The 25,483-nt window shown below is 54.1% G+C and overlaps 2 protein-coding genes and 1 long non-coding RNA gene across 3 annotated transcripts; all 3 read right to left on the bottom strand.

The window, feature by feature from the left end:
* Positions 1 to 137: 137 nt before the first annotated feature.
* LOC308186809 (uncharacterized protein) lies at positions 138 to 3,268 on the bottom strand (the record flags this gene model as incomplete). Its single annotated transcript, XM_080608980.1, has 4 exons — positions 138 to 1,135; positions 1,343 to 1,527; positions 1,726 to 1,787; positions 3,212 to 3,268. The coding sequence occupies 4 exons, from the start codon at positions 3,266 to 3,268 to the stop codon at positions 666 to 668; spliced, it is 774 nt and encodes a 257-aa protein (XP_080465106.1). The 3' UTR covers positions 138 to 665.
* A 1,130-nt stretch (positions 3,269 to 4,398) lies between these two features.
* Positions 4,399 to 10,582, bottom strand: LOC308186808 (uncharacterized protein; the record flags this gene model as incomplete). The annotated part of the gene is made up of 8 exons (XM_080608979.1): positions 4,399 to 5,415; positions 5,623 to 5,807; positions 6,006 to 6,067; positions 7,492 to 7,554; positions 9,544 to 9,695; positions 9,903 to 10,056; positions 10,286 to 10,347; positions 10,543 to 10,582. The coding sequence occupies 8 exons, from the start codon at positions 10,580 to 10,582 to the stop codon at positions 4,946 to 4,948; spliced, it is 1,188 nt and encodes a 395-aa protein (XP_080465105.1). The 3' UTR covers positions 4,399 to 4,945.
* A 1,879-nt stretch (positions 10,583 to 12,461) lies between these two features.
* On the bottom strand, positions 12,462 to 12,673 carry LOC308186823. The gene is made up of 2 exons (XR_013944322.1): positions 12,618 to 12,673; positions 12,462 to 12,554 (listed from the first exon to the last, which is right to left on the bottom strand). It is a non-coding gene; the product is annotated as an uncharacterized lncRNA (long non-coding RNA).
* Positions 12,674 to 25,483: the final 12,810 nt, after the last annotated feature.

Genomic DNA, 25,483 nt, shown 5'->3' with positions numbered 1-25,483 from the left:
CGCCTCGTCTCCTGGTGGCTGCAGCCTGAAGATGTTGTAGGCGGATTCCTCAGGGAGGCTGGCCTCTGAGCTCGCTGCTGATAACACGCTGATCACGGGAAATGACAGCGCTGTGGGGCCTCGAGGCCGGGGGAGCTTTCTTTCCGTTGTCATCAGCTTTTCTCCCTCACAGGGAGGAAATTTCCCCGCTCCTCCTCCTGCTCTCTGCCTCAAGGCTCCGTCTGTCTTTGCTCGTCCCGCCTTGCCTTTGGGCGCTGATTTTCTCTCCTTGCGAGGAGGCAGCCCCGGGATCACCGGCAGCCTGACAAAAGAACAAAGAAGCCACGATGGTTTTGGGGCCGCATCCTGTACCCCCATGCAGCACTTGATGCTGCAGCCCTGAAATCGGGGGGGCTCCTGGTGGCCTCATCCCCCCCGTCCGGAGCCTCCAGCCTCACCTGCAGGGAGCCTCCCCCGGCTTCTCCCTTTCACCCTGCTGGGCTGGGTGAAGAGAGGAGCCAGCAGCTGCTTTGTCTCTCCCAACTTGGCCGAGAAGAGGCAAAGCCCCTTCTTTCTTCTTCTCCTTGCTCCGGGCCTTCTGATGCTCCTGGGACGGTGTTTTATGCAGGATCTCCATTTCAAACCTGGCAAAAGAAGACATCAGCGTGACCCAGGGCACGCCACAATCACCCCTTTTCACAGGGCCATAAAGGCCCTGTCCCCAAGGACCGTTCTGGGAAATGGGCTCGCCCAGCAAAGAGGTCCAGGCCTCGATGGGAAGCAGACGTTGTCTGAATTCCTCCGTCTGCCCCATCAGATCCCACCATGTCCATTAGGTGGGGGATCTGCAATGGAGGAGCATGGAGATGGCAAATGTCCTCTGCCTGGCCAAGGCACTTGGTGGTGGAGGAGCCCAGGGCTCGGCTTGGTTGGCCACCCCAAGAGGAAGAGGTTGGCCGAGAGCTCCAACCCAAGAGGTCTTGGTGGGCCGAGGGCACCCCCACGTCCTTCAGGACGAGGGCGATGTTCTCCCCCTTCCCCAGGCAGCGAGAGATGAGGGACGTGGTGCCTCGCATGCAGTTCTCCGCTCTCTGCTGGGACATGCAGGCGTTGGCGGCCACCTCAGCCACTTTGAGGGGCTCCAGCTCCTTATGGCCTGGAAAACGACACGAGACGGATGCAGTCAGTCACCAGCAGCCCTTCCCCGCGTGTTTCCCAGGTGCTGCTCCTTGCAGTCATCAGCCAGAAAGGCTTTGCTTTGGGACCTGCTCCGTGCAGGGGACGCTTTGCTTTTTTTTTGGGAAGCATCTGAAATCCAGGGAGGGGATCATCCAGGCAGCAAGGGATTAACCCGACGTCTTACCTGGCAGGTACTCCTTGTCGTCCGTGAGGTTGTGGGTGATGACAAGATTCCTGGCCAGGCGGAACGTGGGCATCAGGAAAATCACAGTCTCGTTCCCATCCTTGACCCATCTGGGGACAACGTCGAAGGAGCCGAGGGCAGGAATTCGGACACCCTGCAAGCGGAAGAGAACAGAAGGGACGAAGCTTAAGGATCAACTGGAGGTGGCCTCATCCAGGGACGGTGGTTTGGGTCCTGCTGTGCCCTTCCCGCTCTTGGGAGCCAGGCTGAGGGGATCCAGGGGCTTCCAGCGACTGGGATCAGTGGGTCCCTGGGTAGGGACTTTTAGGGTGAGTTTCCCGCTTCTGAAGAGGGGAACGAGGGGGACGTGGCTGGCAACCCACCTGGCGCAGCTGGAGGTGTTCTTGGCTATAGACGGACACTGCATCCCAGACAGATATTCGCTCTGCAAGGCAAAGAAAAGCAGGTCACGCACCGCTTCCCGTGGCTACCACCCTTCCATCACCCCAAGACCCGCAGTATGAAAAGAGCCGTCGCATCTCCGACCCCAAAAAGAGACCCCCCGCAGAGCCGGGTCCCCCCCACAGAAAGCCCCAAACGTGGGTCAGCCACGCTCCCGCGGTGCCGGGGGTGCCCGTACCTTTGGAGGTGATGTTGGGCATGAGGCACGAGCTCTGCATCCCGTCCCTTCTCCGTTTCACCCTGCTGGGCTGCTTCTTGCATGTCAAATGCTGTGCATCGATAACATCTTCTTCTGAGGTTCTTGCAGCACCCTCCAGAAGGTCTCGGGCCTCGTTTTTAACAGTTCTTCCGCCTCGTCTCCTGGTGGCTGCAGCCTGAAGATCTTGTAGGCGGATTCCTCAGGGAGGCTGGCCTCTGAGCTCGCTGCTGATAACACGCTGATCACGGGAAATGACAGCGCTGTGGGGCCTCGAGGCCGGGGGAGCTTTCTTTCCGTTGTCATCAGCTTTTCTCCCTCACAGGGAGGAAATTTCCCCGCTCCTCCTCCTACTCTCCGCCTCTGGCTTAGGGTTGGGCCCTAAAATAACGATTGGTGGCCTGTATTGAAGGCTTCATTCTTCAAATGCGGCTCTGGCCTCTAAAGAGAGGGTTTGGGCCCCAAAAATGAGGCTTTTGACACTGGAAATGTAGGTTTTAGTCCCTCCAAATGGGGTTTTGTAGCCAAGAATTAGGCACCGGATCCTAAATATGAAGCTGGGAGCTGTAAAACAAGGCTTTCGTCACCGACAGTGAGGGTTTGGAGCCTGAAAATGGGGCTTTGAATGCTAAAAGTGAGTCTTTAGGCCACTAAATGAATGTTTGGGCCTAAGAATGGAGGTTTCAACCCCCAAAATGAGGCTTTGGGCCCTAAAATTGAGGATCCGGACATGAAAAATGCCGTTTGCAGCTTAGAAGGGAGGCTCTGGACTCAGTAATGCAGCTTTCAGCCATACGAATGACGCTTTGGAGCCTAAAATGGGAGGTTTTATCCGAAAAATGACAAGATCCCAAACGGAGCCTCCGGGCCCTAAAACTACGGGGCTGAGCCCCCAAAAGGAGGCATTAGGCCCCCAAAACTGGGGGTTTTAGCCCCCAAAATGAGGCATTAGGCCCCCAAAACTGGGGGTTTTAGCCCCCAAAATGAGGCATTAGGCCCCCAAAACTGGGGATTTTGGCCCGAAAATGAGACATTAGGCCCCCAAAACTGGGGATTTTAGCCCCCAAAATGAGGCATTAGGCCCCCAAAACTGGGGGATCAAGCCTCTCATGTGAGACATTAGGCCCTCAAAACTGGGGGTTTCAGCACCCAAAAAGAGGCATTAGGCCCCCAAAATTGGGGGTTTTAGTGCCAAAAATGAGGCAACTCACCCTGCCGGGGGGGGACACGGCCCATTTCTCCTCCGAAACGAGGCCAACCTGCCCCATGCTGGCCTGAGGACAGAGCCTCAGGGTGGTGGTACAGGCATGTGGGTGTCAGGGCCCCCACCGCTGCCTTGGGCCCTGCTTCCCAAGGGATGCTGCGATGCTTTCGGAGACTTCGGACCTGGCTGGAAAACAGCCTTCGCCCCCATCCTAACGAGCGAGCCTCGTCAAGAAAACTCATCAGCCTTTTGTGACTCCATCGTGTTTTCCTCCACCTCCCTCCTGAGGCCATTGTGTCAGGAAGAAAGATGGATATCTGCAAAAAAACAGAGACAAGATTACAGTTTTTTTATTTTTTTAGCCTTCTTTACCCTCACACACACATCCCATGGATGACTTCAGGTCCTGACACCGAGCTCAGGGCACCCATTTCCCTCATTTTTTCCCTCATATTTACCCCATCACCAGACCCTGGCCATCAGCAGGGTTTTGCCCCTAAACTCTGACAGGCCCACCCAAAAAAAGCCTTGCTCTTCCAAAAAATGCTTCAAAAGCAGCACCCAGCTGCAAAGAAACCCTCTCCTCTATGGCCAAAGAGCTTTTTTAGGCCTTTCAAACCCTGAAAAATGGCGCCTGCTGTTGTCTGCGTGGCAACAGAAGAGAAATTGAAGGACTGGAGTCTAGCGATGGAGGAGCCAAAGGGTTTGGGCTGGACTGAGCCAACCCCTGGCTCAAAACAGATCTCTTTCCAGAGACCCCACTGACCCCATAACTGCTTTCCTACAAGGACCGAGCCCCCCAGAATGATGCCGATGTGGATCACGCACCTTTTTTGCCACCTCTGATGGCCTCCTTGCTATACGGGGCCATCAAAGCCCGGGTTTTAGTGTGGCCAGGGCCACAAAATGGAGAACCCCGGCCTGGTTTTCGGTGCTTCGGGTCGGGCTGACGTTGGTGGTCTGGGCACGGGTGGCAGCGGGTGGGTGCTCTTGGTGCTGTGCATCGATAACATCTTCTTCTGAGGATCTTGCAGCACCGTCCAGAAGGTCTCGGGCCTCGTTTTTAACAGTTCTTCCGCCTCGTCTCCTGGTGGCTGCAGCCTGAAGATCTTGTAGGCGGATTCCTCAGGGAGGCTGGCCTCTGAGCTCGCTGCTGATAACACGCTGATCACGGGAAATGACAGCGCTGTGGGGCCTCGAGGCCGGGGGATCTTTCTTTCCGTTGTCATCAGCTTTTCTCCCTCACAGGGAGGAAATTTCCCCGCTCCTCCTCCTGCTCTCTGCCTCAAGGCTCCGTCTGTCTTTGCTCGTCCCGCCTTGCCTTTGGGCGCTGATTTTCTCTCCTTGCGAGGAGGCAGCCCCGGGATCACCGGCAGCCTGACAAAAGAACAAAGAAGCCACGATGGTTTTGGGGCCGCATCCTGTACCCCCATGCAGCACTTGATGCTGCAGCCCTGAAATCGGGGGGGCTCCTGGTGGCCTCATCCCCCCCGTCCGGAGCCTCCAGCCTCACCTGCAGGGAGCCTCCCCCGGCTTCTCCCTTTCACCCTGCTGGGCTGGGTGAAGAGAGGAGCCAGCAGCTGCTTTGTCTCTCCCAACTTGGCCGAGAAGAGGCAAAGCCCCTTCTTTCTTCTTCTCCTTGCTCCGGGCCTTCTGATGCTCCTGGGACGGTGTTTTATGCAGGATCTCCATTTCAAACCTGGCAAAAGAAGACATCAGCGTGACCCAGGGCACGCCACAATCACCCCTTTTCACAGGGCCATAAAGGCCCTGTCCCCAAGGACCGTTCTGGGAAATGGGCTCGCCCAGCAAAGAGGTCCAGGCCTCGATGGGAAGCAGACGTTGTCTGAATTCCTCCGTCTGCCCCATCAGATCCCACCATGTCCATTAGGTGGGGGATCTGCAATGGAGGAGCATGGAGATGGCAAATGTCCTCTGCCTGGCCAAGGCACTTGGTGGTGGAGGAGCCCAGGGCTCGGCTTGGTTGGCCACCCCAAGAGGAAGAGGTTGGCCGAGAGCTCCAACCCAAGAGGTCTTGGTGGGCCGAGGGCACCCCCACGTCCTTCAGGACGAGGGCGATGTTCTCCCCCTTCCCCAGGCAGCGAGAGATGAGGGACGTGGTGCCTCGCATGCAGTTCTCCGCTCTCTGCTGGGACATGCAGGCGTTGGCGGCCACCTCAGCCACTTTGAGGGGCTCCAGCTCCTTATGGCCTGGAAAACGACACGAGACGGATGCAGTCAGTCACCAGCAGCCCTTCCCCGCGTGTTTCCCAGGTGCTGCTCCTTGCAGTCATCAGCCAGAAAGGCTTTGCTTTGGGACCTGCTCCGTGCAGGGGACGCTTTGCTTTTTTTTTGGGAAGCATCTGAAATCCAGGGAGGGGATCATCCAGGCAGCAAGGGATTAACCCGACGTCTTACCTGGCAGGTACTCCTTGTCGTCCGTGAGGTTGTGGGTGATGACAAGATTCCTGGCCAGGCGGAACGTGGGCATCAGGAAAATCACAGTCTCGTTCCCATCCTTGACCCATCTGGGGACAACGTCGAAGGAGCCGAGGGCAGGAATTCGGACACCCTGCAAGCGGAAGAGAACAGAAGGGACGAAGCTTAAGGATCAACTGGAGGTGGCCTCATCCAGGGACGGTGGTTTGGGTCCTGCTGTGCCCTTCCCGCTCTTGGGAGCCAGGCTGAGGGGATCCAGGGGCTTCCAGCGACTGGGATCAGTGGGTCCCTGGGTAGGGACTTTTAGGGTGAGTTTCCCGCTTCTGAAGAGGGGAACGAGGGGGACGTGGCTGGCAACCCACCTGGCGCAGCTGGAGGTGTTCTTGGCTATAGACGGACACTGCATCCCAGACAGATATTCGCTCTGCAAGGCAAAGAAAAGCAGGTCACGCACCGCTTCCCGTGGCTACCACCCTTCCATCACCCCAAGACCCGCAGTATGAAAAGAGCCGTCGCATCTCCGACCCCAAAAAGAGACCCCCCGCAGAGCCGGGTCCCCCCCACAGAAAGCCCCAAACGTGGGTCAGCCACGCTCCCGCGGTGCCGGGGGTGCCCGTACCTTTGGAGGTGATGTTGGGCATGAGGCACGAGCTCTGCATCCCGTCCCTTCTCCGTTTCACCCTGCTGGGCTGCTTCTTGCATGTCAAATGCTGTGCATCGATAACATCTTCTTCTGAGGTTCTTGCAGCACCCTCCAGAAGGTCTCGGGCCTCGTTTTTAACAGTTCTTCCGCCTCGTCTCCTGGTGGCTGCAGCCTGAAGATCTTGTAGGCGGATTCCTCAGGGAGGCTGGCCTCTGAGCTCGCTGCTGATAACACGCTGATCACGGGAAATGACAGCGCTGTGGGGCCTCGAGGCCGGGGGAGCTTTCTTTCCGTTGTCATCAGCTTTTCTCCCTCACAGGGAGGAAATTTCCCCGCTCCTCCTCCTACTCTCCGCCTCTGGCTTAGGGTTGGGCCCTAAAATAACGATTGGTGGCCTGTATTGAAGGCTTCATTCTTCAAATGCGGCTCTGGCCTCTAAAGAGAGGGTTTGGGCCCCAAAAATGAGGCTTTTGACACTGGAAATGTAGGTTTTAGTCCCTCCAAATGGGGTTTTGTCGCCAAGAATTAGGCACCGGATCCTAAATATGAAGCTGGGAGCTGTAAAACAAGGCTTTCGTCACCGACAGTGAGGGTTTGGAGCCTGAAAATGGGGCTTTGAATGCTAAAAGTGAGTCTTTAGGCCACTAAATGAATGTTTGGGCCTAAGAATGGAGGTTTCAACCCCCAAAATGAGGCTTTGGGCCCTAAAATTGAGGATCCGGACATGAAAAATGCCGTTTGCAGCTTAGAAGGGAGGCTCTGGACTCAGTAATGCAGCTTTCAGCCATACGAATGACGCTTTGGAGCCTAAAATGGGAGGTTTTATCCGAAAAATGACAAGATCCCAAACGGAGCCTCCGGGCCCTAAAACTACGGGGCTGAGCCCCCAAAAGGAGGCATTAGGCCCCCAAAACTGGGGGTTTTAGCCCCCAAAATGAGGCATTAGGCCCCCAAAACTGGGGGTTTTAGCCCCCAAAATGAGGCATTAGGCCCCCAAAACTGGGGATTTTGGCCCGAAAATGAGACATTAGGCCCCCAAAACTGGGGATTTTAGCCCCCAAAATGAGGCATTAGGCCCCCAAAACTGGGGGATCAAGCCTCTCATGTGAGACATTAGGCCCTCAAAACTGGGGGTTTCAGCACCCAAAAAGAGGCATTAGGCCCCCAAAATTGGGGGTTTTAGTGCCAAAAATGAGGCAACTCACCCTGCCGGGGGGGGACACGGCCCATTTCTCCTCCGAAACGAGGCCAACCTGCCCCATGCTGGCCTGAGGACAGAGCCTCAGGGTGGTGGTACAGGCATGTGGGTGTCAGGGCCCCCACCGCTGCCTTGGGCCCTGCTTCCCAAGGGATGCTGCGATGCTTTCGGAGACTTCGGACCTGGCTGGAAAACAGCCTTCGCCCCCATCCTAACGAGCGAGCCTCGTCAAGAAAACTCATCAGCCTTTTGTGACTCCATCGTGTTTTCCTCCACCTCCCTCCTGAGGCCATTGTGTCAGGAAGAAAGATGGATATCTGCAAAAAAACAGAGACAAGATTACAGTTTTTTTATTTTTTTAGCCTTCTTTACCCTCACACACACATCCCATGGATGACTTCAGGTCCTGACACCGAGCTCAGGGCACCCATTTCCCTCATTTTTTCCCTCATATTTACCCCATCACCAGACCCTGGCCATCAGCAGGGTTTTGCCCCTAAACTCTGACAGGCCCACCCAAAAAAAGCCTTGCTCTTCCAAAAAATGCTTCAAAAGCAGCACCCAGCTGCAAAGAAACCCTCTCCTCTATGGCCAAAGAGCTTTTTTAGGCCTTTCAAACCCTGAAAAATGGCGCCTGCTGTTGTCTGCGTGGCAACAGAAGAGAAATTGAAGGACTGGAGTCTAGCGATGGAGGAGCCAAAGGGTTTGGGCTGGACTGAGCCAACCCCTGGCTCAAAACAGATCTCTTTCCAGAGACCCCACTGAGCCCATAACTGCTTTCCTACAAGGACCGAGCCCCCCAGAATGATGTCGATGTGGATCACGCACCTTTTTTGCCACCTCTGATGGCCTCCTTGCTATGCGGGGCCATCAAAGCCCGGGTTTTAGTGTGGCCAGGGCCACAAAATGGAGAACCCCGGCCTGGTTTTCGGTGCTTCGGGTCGGGCTGACGTTGGTGGTCTGGGCACGGGTGGCAGCGGGTGGGTGCTCTTGGTGCTGTGCATCGATAACATCTTCTTCTGAGGTTCTTGCAGCACCCTCCAGAAGGTCTCGGGCCTCGTTTTTAACAGTTCTTCCGCCTCGTCTCCTGGTGGCTGCAGCCTGAAGATGTTGTAGGCGGATTCCTCAGGGAGGCTGGCCTCTGAGCTCGCTGCTGATAACACGCTGATCACGGGAAATGACAGCGCTGTGGGGCCTCGAGGCCGGGGGAGCTTTCTTTCCGTTGTCATCAGCTTTTCTCCCTCACAGGGAGGAAATTTCCCCGCTCCTCCTCCTGCTCTCTGCCTCAAGGCTCCGTCTGTCTTTGCTCGTCCCGCCTTGCCTTTGGGCGCTGATTTTCTCTCCTTGCGAGGAGGCAGCCCCGGGATCACCGGCAGCCTGACAAAAGAACAAAGAAGCCACGATGGTTTTGGGGCCGCATCCTGTACCCCCATGCAGCACTTGATGCTGCAGCCCTGAAATCGGGGGGGCTCCTGGTGGCCTCATCCCCCCCGTCCGGAGCCTCCAGCCTCACCTGCAGGGAGCCTCCCCCGGCTTCTCCCTTTCACCCTGCTGGGCTGGGTGAAGAGAGGAGCCAGCAGCTGCTTTGTCTCTCCCAACTTGGCTGAGAAGAGGCAAAGCCCCTTCTTTCTTCTTCTCCTTGCTCCAGGCTTTGTGATGCTCCTGGGGTGGTGTTTTGCGCATGCTCTCCATTTCAAACCTGGCAAAAGAAGACATCAGCGTGACCCAGGGCACGCCACAATCACCCCTTTTCACAGGGCCATAAAGGCCCTGTCCCCAAGGACCGTTCTGGGAAATGGGCTCGCCCAGCAAAGAGGTCCAGGCCTCGATGGGAAGCAGACGTTGTCTGAATTCCTCCGTCTGCCCCATCAGATCCCACCATGTCCATTAGGTGGGGGATCTGCAATGGAGGAGCATGGAGATGGCAAATGTCCTCTGCCTGGCCAAGGCACTTGGTGGTGGAGGAGCCCAGGGCTCGGCTTGGTTGGCCACCCCAAGAGGAAGAGGTTGGCCGAGAGCTCCAACCCAAGAGGTCTTGGTGGGCCGAGGGCACCCCCACGTCCTTCAGGACGAGGGCGATGTTCTCCCCCTTCCCCAGGCAGCGAGAGATGAGGGACGTGGTACCTCGCATGCAGTTCTCCGCTCTCTGCTGGGACATGCAGGCGTTGGCGGCCACCTCAGCCACTTTGAGGGGCTCCAGCTCCTTATGGCCTGGAAAACGACACGAGACGGATGCAGTCAGTCACCAGCAGCCTTTCCCCGCGTGTTTCCCAGGTGCTGCTCCTTGCAGTCATCAGCCAGAAAGGCTTTGCTTTGGGACCTGCTCCGTGCAGGGGACGCTTTGTTTTCTTTTTGGGAAGCATCTGAAATCCAGGGAGGGGATCATCCAGGCAGCAAGGGATTAACCCGACGTCTTACCTGGCAGGTACTCCTTGTCGTCCGTGAGGTTGTGGGTGATGACAAGATTCCTGGCCAGGCGGAACGTGGGCATCAGGAAAATCACAGTCTCGTTCCCGTCCTTGACCCATCTGGGGACAATGTCGAAGGAGCCGAGGGCAGGAATTCGGACACCCTGCAAGTGGAAGAGAACAGAAGGGACGAAGCTTAAGGATCAGCTGCAGGTGGTCCCATCCAGGGACGGTGCTTTGGGTCCTGCTGTGCCCTTCCCGCTCTTGGGAGCCAGGCTGAGGGGATCCAGGGGCTTCCAGCGACTGGGATCAGTGGGTCCCTGGGTAGGGACTTTTGGGGTGAGTTTCCCGCTTCTGAAGAGGGGAACGAGGGGGACGTGGCTGGCAACCCACCTGGCGCAGCTGGAGGTGTTCTTGGCTATAGACGGACACTGCATCCCAGACAGATATTCGCTCTGCAAGGCAAAGAAAAGCAGGTCACGCACCGCTTCCCGTGGCTACCACCCTTCCATCACCCCAAGACCCGCAGTATGAAAAGAGCCGTCGCATCTCCGACCCCAAAAAGAGACCCCCCGCAGAGCCGGGTCCCCCCCACAGAAAGCCCCAAACGTGGGTCAGCCACGCTCCCGCGGTGCCGGGGGTGCCCGTACCTTTGGAGGTGATGTTGGGCATGAGGCACGAGCTCTGCATCCCGTCCCTTCTCCGTTTCACCCTGCTGGGCTGCTTCTTGCATGTCAAATGCTGTGCATCGATAACATCTTCTTCTGAGGTTCTTGCAGCACCCTCCAGAAGGTCTCGGGCCTCGTTTTTAACAGTTCTTCCGCCTCGTCTCCTGGTGGCTGCAGCCTGAAGATCTTGTAGGCGGATTCCTCAGGGAGGCTGGCCTCTGAGCTCGCTGCTGATAACACGCTGATCACGGGAAACGACAGCGCTGTGGGGCCTCGAGGCCGGGGGAGCTTTCTTTCCGTTGTCATCAGCTTTTCTCCCTCACAGGGAGGAAATTTCCCCGCTCCTCCTCCTACTCTCCGCCTCTGGCTTAGGGTTGGGCCCTAAAATAACGATTGGTGGCCTGTATTGAAGGCTTCATTCTTCAAATGCGGCTCTGGCCTCTAAAGAGAGGGTTTGGGCCCCAAAAATGAGGCTTTTGACACTGGAAATGTAGGTTTTAGTCCCTCCAAATGAGGTTTTGTCGCCAAGAATTAGGCACCGGATCCTAAATATGAAGCTGGGAGCTGTAAAACAAGGCTTTCGTCATCGACAGTGAGGGTTTGGAGCCTGAAAATGGGGCTTTGAATGCTAAAAGTGAGTCTTTAGGCCCAATAAGGAACGTTTGGGCCTAAGAATGGAGGTTTCAACCCCCAAAATGAGGCTTTGGGCCCTAAAATTGAGGATCCGGACATGAAAAATGCCGTTTGCAGCTTAGAAGGGAGGCTCTGGACTCAGTAATGCAGCTTTCAGCCATACGAATGAGGCTTTGGAGCCTAAAATGGGAGGTTTTATCCTAAAAATGACAAGATCCCAAACGGAGCCTCCAGGCCCTAAAACTACGGGGCTGAGCCCCCAAAAGGAGGCATTAGGCCCCCAAAACTGGGGGTTTTAGCCCCGAAAATGAGGCATTAGGCCCCCAAAACTGGGGATTTTGGCCCGAAAATGAGACATTAGGCCCCCAAAACTGGGGATTTTAGCCCCCAAAATGAGGTATTAGGCCCCCAAAACTGGGGGATCAAGCCTCTCATGTGAGACATTAGGCCCTCAAAACGGGATTTTGGCCCCCAAAAGGAGGCATTAGGCCCCCAAAACTGGGGGTTTTAGCCCCAAAAATGAGGCAACTCACCCTGCCGGGGGGGACACGGCCCATTTCTCCTCCGAAACGAGGCCAACCTGCCCCATGCTGGCCTGAGGACAGAGCCTCAGGGTGGTGGTACAGGCATGTGGGTGTCAGGGCCCCCACCGCTGCCTTGGGCCCTGCTTCCCAAGGGATGCTAAGATGCTTTCGGAGACTTCGGACCTGGCTGGAAAACAGCCTTCGCCCCCATCCTAATGAGCGAGCCTCGTCAAGAAAACTCATCAGCCTTTTGTGACTCCATCGTGTTTTCCTCCACCTCCCTCCTGAGGCCATTGTGTCAGGAAGAAAGATGGATATCTGCAAAAAAACAGAGACAAGATTACAGTTTTTTTATTTTTTTAGCCACGGCGCCTCGCCTTGCCCCTTGTCCCGCCATTAAGGCACGGGGGTTGCTGGGGGCGGGGTGGGGGGTTGCCGGGCGAAGTTTTTCGCCCAGTGAAGAGCGAGTGGGAAAGGAGTGGTGTGGGGCGAGTGGTGTGAGAAGGGAGCCCGTCCTCGGTGCGGGTTGCAACGCGATATGATGGAGGTCTGTCGTCGATAAAGTAGTAGGAGCTACTGCTGCTGAAAGGACCCCGGTGGCCGTGGGGTCGTCCCGCCACAAATGGTGCCCGAACAGGGACCTGAAGGAAAACAAACAGGGACCTGAAGGAAAACAAACAGGGACCTGAAGAAAAACAAACAGGGACCTGAAGAAAAACAAGCAGGGACGTGAAGAAAAACAAGCAGGGACCTGAAGGAAAACAAGCAGGGACCTGAAGAAAACGAGCAGGGACCTGAAGAAAACGAGCAGGGACCTGAAGGAAAACAAACAGGGACCTGAAGAAAACAAACAGGGACCTGAAGAAAACAAGCAGGGACCTGAAGAAAACAAGCAGGGACCTGAAGAAAAACAAGCAGGGACGTGAAGAAAACGAACAGGGACCTGAACAACAGGAACAGGGACAAGCTGGCAGAACAGGGACCAGGACAGGAACAGGGACACCGATCGCCTGATGAAGATGGGTTCGGCCAAGCTCAGCAAACAGCTCAAAGGAGCTCGCAGGGAAAGTCGCTGGAAATGGGCGCCCGGGAGCTGGAAGGGAGCTCAAGCTGAGAGGAGCGGAGCCGCGCACGCAGCCGCCCCTCGCTGCCCGGAGGTAAGCGGTCGGACATTATGGGGAATTGTTCGCCCTTTAGGAACGAAGGCTGTCCCGGTAACCTCACGGCTCGTTCCCTTTTATTAATAGCCGGGCAGTTTGTGATCCTGAAACGTGGGGAGCGAACTGAGGGCGAGGGTGCGGGACCCCGCTACGAAAAACGACGGGGCTGGGGCGGGATCGCTCGGCAAATGGCGGGCAGCCTCTGAGGCCTTGAAGAGCCGTGTGGGGCCACGGTGAGACACGGGGGGGGTTGCCAGGCAGGGAGGGAGCTGCGGGCTCGTCCCCCTTCTGCCACACCGTGGCTGGGCTTTGCTCTTACACCCCCCGGTGCCACGGACGTGCCTTTTGAGCCAGGCCCCGCAGGCTCCGAAAAGGAGCCGGCTCTTTCCCTTCGGTCCGGGAGGTGATTCAAAGATCGGAAATCCAATTTCTTTAAGCGATATATTTAATGATAATGATATCATTAGCAGCGCTGGGCGCACGGGGGATCTCTCCGCCTGTCGCGCATGCCCGAAGTGAAAAGCCTTCCCCAATTTATACAGCAGAGTGGTGAATATTTTATCAACGCCTATACATATTCATTACCTAACCCCGCCTACTCTCGCTTCTCATGCTAATTAGTTGGTTTTTTTGTGTGTGTGTGTCCTGCGGCTGCGCAGATTCTCTCGGTGGTCTCGGGCAGGGGTCGTCGAGCTGTGGTCGGTGGTCTCAGGGAGGAAGGCAGTAAGTCTTCCTCACAGCGTACTTTGGTCAGGATTCTGCTGAGTTAGCTTTCTTCCTAACCGCAAGGACTGTTTTTTTTTTTTTTTTTCCGATTCTTCTGCTTGTTATTTTCTTATCTTGGATTCCAACGTCTTGTTCGAGATGTATTGCCCGCGTATGTCCTATTTCGAGATACATTGCCCGTACATCTGTTCCCTGGCCTATACCTAATGTTCAGTTTTCCTTTAATATTTACATTCTTAACCCTTTCTTATCTGGAATCGCCTCAGCTTCCCTAACTTCACCTACTGGTTCCAAAACCCAGTTTACGTACTTTTTGATGACGGGACCCTCCCCAGTTTCCCCACTGAGTGGGTAATGCAGGTTCACAATCTGTCTGATGCTTCCCAGACAATGCGTGGCCTTCAGTTGCCGGCCTGTTAAATATCAAATTTCTTTTGACTTTTTTTACTGTTTGAAGTGGTAATGTTTCTTCACTTATCTGACTTAACGCCGTGGTTTTCACCTAATTGTTCTACAGAGTCCGGCTGTCTGCATTTTACGAGGTCGCCTGCTAAGTTTTCGTATCACTGCAAGCATATCTCGATAACCCCATTCCTTACCTTTAAATAACGTAACTCTGCAAAAACAACATTTTTATTCCCACACCTGGAACTCCCCGGCGTTTGCGGTCAAGGAAAGGGATGGAAAACAGAGGCCGGTGTCTGAGGAAAAATGAACGGAGGCACGGAAGATCTGGGGGCGCTTCAGCCGAGATTGCCAGCTCCAGCCGCGCTCCCCCAGGCACGGACATGAATAGCGATAGGCTTAACGGGTTTTTTGTTAAACTCTCGCCAGATTTTGGAAAACTTTGCCGCGTTTGTGTTTCAATCGATACCTTTTCTGATCGTACATGTGTACAGGTGCTCGGGTTTCTTATGAATAAAAAAAAAAGCAATGTTCTGTATATTTAGAAAATTTGAAGGGTGTGTGTGTGGGTAGAGCGCGCCCAGCGCTCTTTACTTGCCTTTTATAAATATTAAAGATCATATAAATATATTTATCATATAAATATTAAAAATCAGTCATACTGAGCTGTGTCTTCATTTATAACAGGAATGAGGCTTTGGACCCTGAAACAAGAGGTTTTATCCTGAAAATGACAAAAGATCCCAAACGGAGCCTCTGGGCCCTAAAACTACGGGGCTGAGCCCCCAAAAGGAGGCATTAGGCCCCCAAAACTGGGGGTTTTAGCCCCAAAAATGAGGCATTAGGCCCCCAAAACTGGGGATTTAGCCCCCAAAATGAGACATTAGGTCCCCAAAACTGGGGATTTTGGCCCGAAAATTAGGCATTAGGCCCCCAAAACTGGGGGTTTTAGCCCTCAAATTGAGGTATTAGGCCCCCAAAACTGGGGATTTTGGCCCGAAAATGAGGCATTAGGCCCCTGAAACTGGGGATTTTGGCCCCCCAAATGGAGGCATTAGGCCCCCAAAACTGGGGGTTTTAGCCCCATAAATAAGGCATTAGGCCCCCAAAATGGGATTTTGGCCCCTAAAATGAGGCATTAGGCCCCCAAAACTGGGGATTTCGGCCCCCAAAAGGAGGCATTAGGCCCCCAAAACTGGGGGTTTTAGCCCCCCATATGAGGCATTAGGCCCCCAAAACTGGGGATTTTGGCCCCAAAAATGAGGCATTAGGCACCCAAAACTGGGGGTTTTAGCCCCCAAAATGAGGCATTAGGCCCCCAAAACTGGGGATTTTGGCCTCCCAAATGAGGCATTAGGCCCCCAAAACTGGGGGTTTTAGCCCCCAAAATGAGGCATTAGGCCCCCAAAATGGGATTTTGGCCCCAAAAATGAGGCATTAGGCCCCCAAAACTGGGGATTTTGGCCCCCCAAATGAGGCATTAGGCCCCCAAAAGTGGGGATTTTAGCCCCAAAAATGAGGCATTAGGCCCCCAAAAGTGGGGTTTTTAGCCCCCCAAATGAGGCATTAGGCCTCCAAAACTGGGGATTTTGGCCCGAAAATGAGGCATTAGGCCCCTGAAACTGGGGATATTGGCCTGAAAATGAGGCATTAGGCCCCCAAAACTGGGGATTTTGGCCCCAAAAATGAGGCATTAGGCCTCCAAAACTGGGGATTTTAGCCCCAAAAATGAGGCATTAGGCCCCCAAAACTGGGGATTTTGGCCCGAAAATGAGGCATTAGGCCCCCAGTCAGACTGAGCTGTGTCTTCATTTATAACAGGAGTGAGGCTTTGGAGCCGGAAATGAGAGGTTTTATCCTAAAAATGACAAGATCCCAAACGGAGCCTCCGGGCCCTAAAACTAGGGGGCTGAGCCCCCAAAATGAGGCATTAGGCCCCCAAAACTGGGGATTTTGGCCCGAAAATTAGGCATTAGGCCCCCAAAACTGGGGGTTTTAGCCCTCAAATTGAGGTATTAGGCCCCCAAAACTGGGGATTTTGGCCCGAAAATGAGGCATTAGGCCCTCAAAACTGGGGATTTAGCCCCCAAAATGAGGCATTAGGCCCCCAAAACTGGGGATTTGGGCCCGAAAATGAGGCATTAGGCCCCTGAAACTGGGGATTTTGGCCCCCCCAAATGGAGGCATTAGGCCCCCAAAACTGGGGGTTTTAGCCCCATAAATAAGGCATTAGGCCCCCAAAATGGGATTTTGGCCCCCAAAATGAGGCATTAGGCCCCCAAAACTGGGGATTTCGGCCCCCAAAAGGAGGCATTAGGCCCCCAAAACTGGGGGTTTTAGCCCCCCATATGAGGCATTAGGCCCCCAAAACTGGGGATTTTGGCCCCAAAAATGAGGCATTAGGCACCCAAAACTGGGGGTTTTAGCCCCCAAAATGAGGCATTAGGCCCCCAAAACTGGGGGTTTGGGCCTCCCAAATGAGGCATTAGGCCCCCAAAACTGGGGGTTTTAGCCCCCAAAATGAGGCATTAGGCCCCCAAAATGGGATTTTGGCCCCAAAAATGAGGCATTAGGCCCCCAAAACTGGGGATTTTGGCCCCCCAAATGAGGCATTAGGCCCCCAAAAGTGGGGATTTTAGCCCCAAAAATGAGGCATTAGGCCCCCAAAAGTGGGGTTTTTAGCCCCCCAAATGAGGCATTAGGCCTCCAAAACTGGGGATTTTGGCCCGAAAATGAGGCATTAGGCCCCTGAAACTGGGGATATTGGCCTGAAAATGAGGCATTAGGCCCCCAAAACTGGGGATTTTGGCCCCAAAAATGAGGCATTAGGCCTCCAAAACTGGGGATTTTAGCCCCAAAAATGAGGCATTAGGCCCCCAAAACTGGGGATTTTGGCCCGAAAATGAGGCATTAGGCCCCCAGTCAGACTGAGCTGTGTCTTCATTTATAACAGGAGTGAGGCTTTGGAGCCGGAAATGAGAGGTTTTATCCTAAAAATGACAAGATCCCAAACGGAGCCTCCGGGCCCTAAAACTAGGGGGCTGAGCCCCCAAAATGAGGCATTAGGCCCCCAAAACTGGGGGTTTTAGCCCCAAAAATGAGGCATTAGGCCCCCAAAACTGGGGATTTAGCCCCCAAAATGAGACATTAGGCCCCCAAAACTGGGGATTTTGGCCCGAAAATTAGGCATTAGGCCCCAAAACTGGGGGTTTTAGCCCTCAAATTGAGGTATTAGGCCCCCAAAACTGGGGATTTTGGCCCGAAAATGAGGCATTAGGCCCTCAAAACTGGGGATTTAGCCCCCAAAATGAGGCATTAGGCCCCCAAAACTGGGGGTTTTAGGCCTCCCAAATGAGGCATTAGACCCCCAAAACTGGGGGTTTTAGCCCCCAAAATGAGGCATTAGGCCCCCAAAATGGGATTTTGGCCCCCAAAATGAGGCATTAGGCCCCCAAAACTGGGGATTTTGGCCCCGCAAATGAGGCATTAGGCCCCCAAAAGTGGGGATTTTAGCCCCAAAAATGAGGCATTAGGCCCCCAAAATGGGATTTTGGCCCCCAAAATGAGGCATTAGGCCCCCAAAACTGGGGATTTTGGCCCCGCAAATGAGGCATTAGGCCCCCAAAAGTGGGGATTTTAGCCCCAAAAATGAGGCATTAGGCCCCCAAAAGTGGGGATTTTAGCCCCAAAAATGAGGCATTAGGCCCCCAAAAGTGGGGTTTTTAGCCCCCCAAATGAGGCATTAGACCTCCAAAACTGGGGATTTTGGCCCCCAAAATGAGGCATTAGGCCCCTGAAACTGGGGATATTGGCCTGAAAATGAGGCATTAGGCCTCCAAAACTGGGGATTTTAGCCCCAAAAATGAGGCATTAGGCCCCCAAAACTGGGGATTTTGGCCCGAAAATGAGGCATTAGGCCCCCAGTCAGACTGAGCTGTGTCTTCATTTATAACAGGAGTGAGGCTTTGGAGCCGGAAATGAGAGGTTTTATCCTAAAAATGACAAGATCCCAAACGGAGCCTCCGGGCCCTAAAACTAGGGGGCTGAGCCCCCAAAATGAGGCATTAGGCCCCCAAAACTGGGGGTTTTAGCCCCAAAAATGAGGCATTAGGCCCCCAAAACTGGGGATTTAGCCCCCAAAATGAGACATTAGGCCCCCAAAACTGGGGATTTTGGCCCGAAAATTAGGCATTAGGCCCCCAAAACTGGGGGTTTTAGCCCTCAAATTGAGGTATTAGGCCCCCAAAACTGGGGATTTTGGCCCGAAAATGAGGCATTAGGCCCTCAAAACTGGGGATTTAGCCCCCAAAATGAGGCATTAGGCCCCCAAAACTGGGGATTTTGGCCCGAAAATGAGGCATTAGGCCCCTGAAACTGGGGATTTTGGCCCCCCAAATGGAGGCATTAGGCCCCCAAAACTGGGGGTTTTAGCCCCATAAATAAGGCATTAGGCCCCCAAAATGGGATTTTGGCCCCCAAAATGAGGCATTAGGCCCCCAAAACTGGGGATTTCGGCCCCCAAAAGGAGGCATTAGGCCCCCAAAACTGGGGGTTTTAGCCCCCCATATGAGGCATTAGGCCCCCAAAACTGGGGATTTTGGCCCCAAAAATGAGGCATTAGGCACCCAAAACTGGGGGTTTTAGCCCCCAAAATGAGGCATTAGGCCCCCAAAACTGGGGGTTTGGGCCTCCCAAATGAGGCATTAGGCCCCCAAAACTGGGGGTTTTAGCCCCCAAAATGAGGCATTAGGCCCCCAAAATGGGATTTTGGCCCCAAAAATGAGGCATTAGGCCCCCAAAACTGGGGATTTTGGCCCCCCAAATGAGGCATTAGGCCCCCAAAAGTGGGGATTTTAGCCCAAAAATGAGGCATTAGGCCCCCAAAAGTGGGGTTTTTAGCCCCCCAAATGAGGCATTAGGCCTCCAAAACTGGGGATTTTGGCCCGAAAATGAGGCATTAGGCCCCTGAAACTGGGGATATTGGCCTGAAAATGAGGCATTAGGCCCCCAAAACTGGGGATTTTGGCCCCAAAAATGAGGCATTAGGCCTCCAAAACTGGGGATTTTAGCCCCAAAAATGAGGCATTAGGCCCCCAAAACTGGGGATTTTGGCCCGAAAATGAGGCATTAGGCCCCCAGTCAGACTGAGCTGTGTCTTCATTTATAACAGGAGTGAGGCTTTGGAGCCGGAAATGAGAGGTTTTATCCTAAAAATGACAAGATCCCAAACGGAGCCTCCGGGCCCTAAAACTAGGGGGCTGAGCCCCCAAAATGAGGCATTAGGCCCCCAAAACTGGGGGTTTTAGCCCCAAAAATGAGGCATTAGGCCCCCAAAACTGGGGATTTAGCCCCCAAAATGAGACATTAGGCCCCCAAAACTGGGGATTTTGGCCCCCAAAATGAGGCATTAGGCCCCCAAAACTGGGATTTTGGGCCCCCCAAATGAGGCATTAGGCCCCCAAAACTGGGGGTTTTGGCCCGAAAATGAGGCATTAGGCTCCTGAAACTGGGGATTTTGGCCCGAAAATGAGGCATTAGGCCCCCAAATCTGGGGATATTGGCCTGAAAATGAGGCATTAGGCCCCCAAAACTGGGGATTTTGGCCCCAAAAATGAGGCATTAGGCCCCCAAAACTGGGGATTTTGGCCCGAAAATGAGGCATTAGGCCCCCAAAACTGGGGATTTTGGCCCCCAAAATGAAGCATTAGGCCCCCAAAACGGGATTTTGGCCCCCAAAAGGAGGCATTAGGCCCCCAAAACTGGGGGTTTTAGCCCAAAAATGAGGCATTAGGTCCCCCAAACGGGATTTTGGCCCCCAAAATGAGGCATTAGGCCCCTGAAACTGGGGATTTTGGCCCCCCCAAATGAGACATTAGGTCCCCAAAACTGGGGATTTTGGCCCCAAAAATGAGGCATTAGGTCCCCCAAAACTGGGGATTTTGGCCCCCCAAAATGAGGCATTAGGCCCCCAAAACGGGATTTTGGCCCCCAAAAGGAGGCATTAGGCCCCCAAAACTGGGGGATTTTGGCCCCCCAAATGAGGCATTAGGCCCCCAAAACTGGGGGTTTGGGCCCGAAAATGAGGCATTAGGCCCCCAAAACTGGGGGTTTTGGCCCGAAAATGAGGCATTAGGCTCCTGAAAGTGGGGGATTTTTGCCCCCCAAAATGAGGCATTAGGCCCCCCAAAACTGGGGGTTTTAGCCCCCAAAATGAGGCATTAGGCCCCCAAAATGGGATTTTGGCCCCCAAAATGAGGCATTAGGCCCCCCAAAACGGGATTTTGGCCCCCAAAAGGAGGCATTAGGCCCCCCAAAACTGGGGGTTTTAGCCCCAAAAATGAGGCATTAGGTCCCCCAAACGGGATTTTTGGCCCCCAAAATGAGGCATTAGGCCCCTGAAACTGGGGATTTTGGCCCCCCCAAATGAGACATTAGGTCCCCAAAACTGGGGATTTTGGCCCCAAAAATGAGGCATTAGGTCCCCAAAACTGGGGATTTTGGCCCCCCAAAATGAGGCATTAGGCCCCCCAAAACGGGATTTTGGCCCCCAAAAGGAGGCATTAGGCCCCCAAAACTGGGGGTTTTAGCCCCAAAAATGAGGCATTAGGTCCCCCAAACGGGATTTTGGCCCCCAAAAGGAGGCATTAGGCCCCCAAAACTGGGGGTTTTAGCCCCCCAAATGAGGCATTAGGCCCCCAAAACTGGGGATTTTGGCCCGAAAATGAGGCATTAGGCCCCTGAAACTGGGGATTTTGGCCCCCCAAATGAGGCATTAGGCCCCCAACACTGGGGGTTTTAGCCCCCCAAAATGAGGCATTAGGCCCCCAAAATGGGATTTTGGGCCCCCCAAAAGGAGGCATTAGGCCCCCAAAACTGGGGGTTTTAGCCCCCATAAATAAGGCATTAGTGCCCCAAAACTGGGGATTTTGGCCCGAAAATGAGGCATTAGGCCCCTGAAACTGGGGGTTTTAGCCCCCAAAATGAGGCATTAGGTCCCCAAAACTGGGGATTTTGGCCCCCAAAATGAGGCATTAGGCCCCCCCAAAACTGGGGATTTTGGCCCCCAAAATGAGGCATTAGGCCTCCAAAACTGGGGGTTTTTAGCCCCCAAAATAAGGCATTAGGCCCCCAAAACGGGATTTTGGCCCACAAAAGGAGGCATTAGGCCCCCAACACTGGGGGTTTTAGCCCCAAAATGAGGCATTAGGTCCCCCAAACGGGATTTTGGCCCCCAAAATGAGGCATTAGGCCCCCAAAACTGGGGGTTTTGGCCGAAAATGAGGCATTAGGCTCCTGAAACTGGGGATTTTGGCCCGAAAATGAGGCATTAGGCCCCCAAATCTGGGGATATTGGCCCTGAAAATGAGGCATTAGGCCCCCAAAACTGGGGATTTTGGCCCGAAAATGAGGCATTAGGCCCCCAAAACTGGGGATTTTGGCCCCCAAAAATGAAGCATTAGGCCCCCAAAACGGGATTTTGGCCCCCAAAAGGAGGCATTAGGCCCCCAAAACTGGGGGTTTTAGCCCCAAAAATGAGGCATTAGGTCCCCCAAACGGGATTTTGGCCCCCAAAATGAGGCATTAGGCCCCTGAAACTGGGGATTTTGGCCCCCCAAATGAGACATTAGGTCCCCAAAACTGGGGATTTTGGCCCCAAAAATGAGGCATTAGGTCCCCAAAAACTGGGGGATTTTGGCCCCCAAAAATGAGGCATTAGGCCCCCAAAACGGGATTTTGGCCCCCAAAAGGAGGCATTAGGCCCCCAAAAACTGGGGATTTTGGCCCCCCAAATGAGGCATTAGGCCCCCAAAACTGGGGGTTTGGGCCCGAAAATGAGGCATTAGGCCCCCAAAACTGGGGGTTTTGGCCCGAAAATGAGGCATTAGGCTCCTGAAAGTGGGGATTTTTTGCCCCCAAAATGAGGCATTAGGCCCCCAAAAACTGGGGGTTTTAGCCCCCAAAATGAGGCATTAGGCCCCCAAAACTGGGGATTTTGCCTTAAAAATAAGGCATTAGGCCCCTAAAACTGGGGGGTTTAGCCCCCAAAATGAGGCATTAGGCCCCCAAAACTGGGGATTTTGGCCCCGAAAATGAGGCATTAGGCCCCCAAAACTGGGGATTTTGGCCCCCAAAATGAGGCATTAGGCCTCCAAAACTGGGGATTTTGGCCCGAAAATGAGGCATTAGGCCCCCGAAACTGGGGATTTTGACCCCAAAAATGAGGGCATTAGGCCCCCAACACTGGGGGTTTTAGCCCCAAAAATGAGGCATTAGGTCCCCCAAACGGGATTTTGGCCCCCAAAATGAGGCATTAGGCCCTGAAACTGGGGATTTTGGCCCCCCAAATGAGGCATTAGGCCCCCAAAACTGGGGGTTTGGGCCCGAAAATGAGGCATTAGGCACCCAAAACTGGGGGTTTTAGCCCCCAAAATGAGGCATTAGGCTCCTGAAAGTGGGGATTTTTGCCCCCAAAATGAGGCATTAGGCCCCCAAAACTGGGGGTTTTTAGCCCCAAAAATGAGGCATTAGGCCCCCAAAACTGGGGATTTTAGCCCCAAAAAGAGGCATTAGGCCCCCAAAACTGGGATTTTCGCCCGAAAATGAGGCATTAGGCCCCCAAAATGGGATTTTGGCCCCCAAAAGGAGGCATTAGGCCCCCAAAACTGGGGGTTTTAGCCCCCAAAATGAGGCATTAGGCCTCCAAAACTGGGGATTTTGGCCCGAAAATGAGGCATTAGGCCCCCCGAAACTGGGATTTTGGGCCCCAAAAATGAGGCATTAGGCCCCCAAAACTGGGGGTTTGGGCCCCAAAATGAGGCATTAGGCCCCCAAAACTGGGGTTTTAGCCCCCAAAATGAGGCATTAGTCCCCCAAAACTGGGGATTTTAGCCCGAAAATGAGGCATTAGGCCTCCAAAACTGGGGGGTTTATGCCCCCAAAATGAGGCATTAGGCCCCCAAAACTGGGGGTTTTGGCCCGAAAATGAGGCATTAGGCCCCCAAAACTGGGGGTTTTAGCCCCAAAATGAGGCATTAGGCCCCTGAAACTGGGGGTTTTAGCCCCAAAAATGAGGCATTAGGTCCCCAAAACTGGGGATTTTGGCCCCCAAAATGAGGCATTAGGCCCCCAAAACTGGGGGTTTTAGCCCCCAAAATGAGGCATTAGGCCCCTGAAACTGGGGATTTTGCCCCCAAAATGAGGCATTAGGCCCCCACAAGTGGGGTTTTTAGCCCCCCAAAATGAGGCATTAGGCCCCCAAAACTGGGGGTTTTAGCCCCCCAAATGAGGCATTAGGCCCCCAAAACCGGGGGTTTTAGCCCCCCAAATGAGGCATTAGGCCCCCAAAACTGGGGGTTTTAGCCCCCAAAATGAGGCATTAGGCCCCCCAAAACTGGGGGATTTTGGCCCGAAAATGAGGCATTAGGCCCCCAAAACTGGGGATTTTGGCCCCCAAAATGAGGCATTAGGCCTCCAAAACTGGGGATTTTGGCCCGAAAATGAGGCATTAGGCCCCTGAAACTGGGGATTTTGGCCCCCCCAAATGAGACATTAGGCCCCCAAAACTGGGGGTTTGGGGCCCGAAAATGAGGCATTAGGCCCCCAAAACTGGGGATTTTAGCCCCCAAAATGAGGCATTAGGCTCCTGAAAGTGGGGATTTTTGCCCCCAAAATGAGGCATTAGGCCCCCAAAACTGGGGGTTTTAGCCCCCAAAATGAGGCATTAGGCCCCCAAAATGGGATTTTGGCCCCCAAAATGAGGCATTAGGCCCCCAAAACGGGATTTTGGCCCCCAAAAGGAGGCATTAGGCCCCCAAAACTGGGGGTTTTTAGCCCCAAAAATGAGGCATTAGGTCCCCCAAACGGGATTTTGGCCCCCAAAATGAGGCATTAGGCCCCTGAAACTGGGGATTTTGGCCCCCCAAATGAGACATTAGGTCCCCAAAACTGGGGATTTTGGCCCCAAAAATGAGGCATTAGGTCCCCAAAACTGGGGATTTTGGCCCCCAAAATGAGGCATTAGGCCCCCAAAACGGGATTTTGGCCCCCAAAAGGAGGCATTAGGCCCCCAAAACTGGGGGTTTTAGCCCCAAAAATGAGGCATTAGGTCCCCCAAACGGGATTTTGGCCCCCAAAAGGAGGCATTAGCCCCCAAAACTGGGGGTTTTAGCCCCCCAAATGAGGCATTAGGCCCCCAAAACTGGGGATTTTGGCCCGAAAATGAGGCATTAGGCCCCTGAAACTGGGGGATTTTGGCCCCCCAAATGAGGCATTAGGCCCCCAACACTGGGGGTTTTAGCCCCCAAAATGAGGCATTAGGCCCCCAAAATGGGATTTTGGCCCCCAAAAGGAGGCATTAGGCCCCCAAAACTGGGGGTTTTAGCCCCATAAATAAGGCATTAGTGCCCCCAAAACTGGGGATTTTGGCCCGAAAATGAGGCATTAGGCCCCTGAAACTGGGGGTTTTAGCCCCCAAAATGAGGCATTAGGTCCCCAAAACTGGGGATTTTGGCCCCCAAAATGAGGCATTAGGCCCCCAAAACTGGGGATTTTGGCCCCCAAAATGAGGCATTAGGCCTCCAAAACTGGGGGTTTTAGCCCCCAAAATAAGGCATTAGGCCCCCAAAACGGGATTTTGGCCCACAAAAGGAGGCATTAGGCCCCCAACACTGGGGGTTTTAGCCCCAAAATGAGGCATTAGGTCCCCCAAACGGGATTTTGGGCCCCCAAAATGAGGCATTAGGCCCCCAAAACTGGGGGTTTTGGCCCGAAAATGAGGCATTAGGCTCCTGAAACTGGGGATTTTGGCCCGAAAATGAGGCATTAGGCCCCCAAATCTGGGGATATTGGCCTGAAAATGAGGCATTAGGCCCCCAAAACTGGGGATTTTGGCCCCAAAAATGAGGCATTAGGCCCCCAAAACTGGGGATTTTGGCCCGAAAATGAGGCATTAGGCCCCCCAAAACTGGGGATTTTGGCCCCCAAAATGAAGCATTAGGCCCCCCAAAACGGGATTTTGGCCCCCAAAAGGAGGCATTAGGCCCCCAAAACTGGGGGTTTTAGCCCCAAAAATGAGGCATTAGGTCCCCCAAACGGGATTTTGGCCCCCAAAATGAGGCATTAGGCCCCTGAAACTGGGGATTTTGGCCCCCCAAATGAGACATTAGGTCCCCAAAACTGGGGATTTTGGCCCCAAAAATGAGGCATTAGGTCCCCAAAACTGGGGATTTTGGCCCCCAAAATGAGGCATTAGGCCCCCAAAACGGGATTTTGGCCCCCAAAAGGAGGCATTAGGCCCCCAAAACTGGGGATTTTGGCCCCCCAAATGAGGCATTAGGCCCCCAAAACTGGGGGTTTGGGCCCGAAAATGAGGCATTAGGCCCCCCAAAACTGGGGGTTTTGGCCCGAAAATGAGGCATTAGGCTCCTGAAAGTGGGGATTTTTGCCCCCAAAATGAGGCATTAGGCCCCCAAAACT

This window comes from Anser brachyrhynchus (genome assembly GCF_964034855.1).
Source record: "Anser brachyrhynchus genome assembly, contig: SCAFFOLD_261, whole genome shotgun sequence".
Lineage (NCBI taxonomy): Eukaryota > Metazoa > Chordata > Aves > Anseriformes > Anatidae > Anser > Anser brachyrhynchus.
This window is presented reverse-complemented; position numbering and strand designations above follow the sequence as displayed.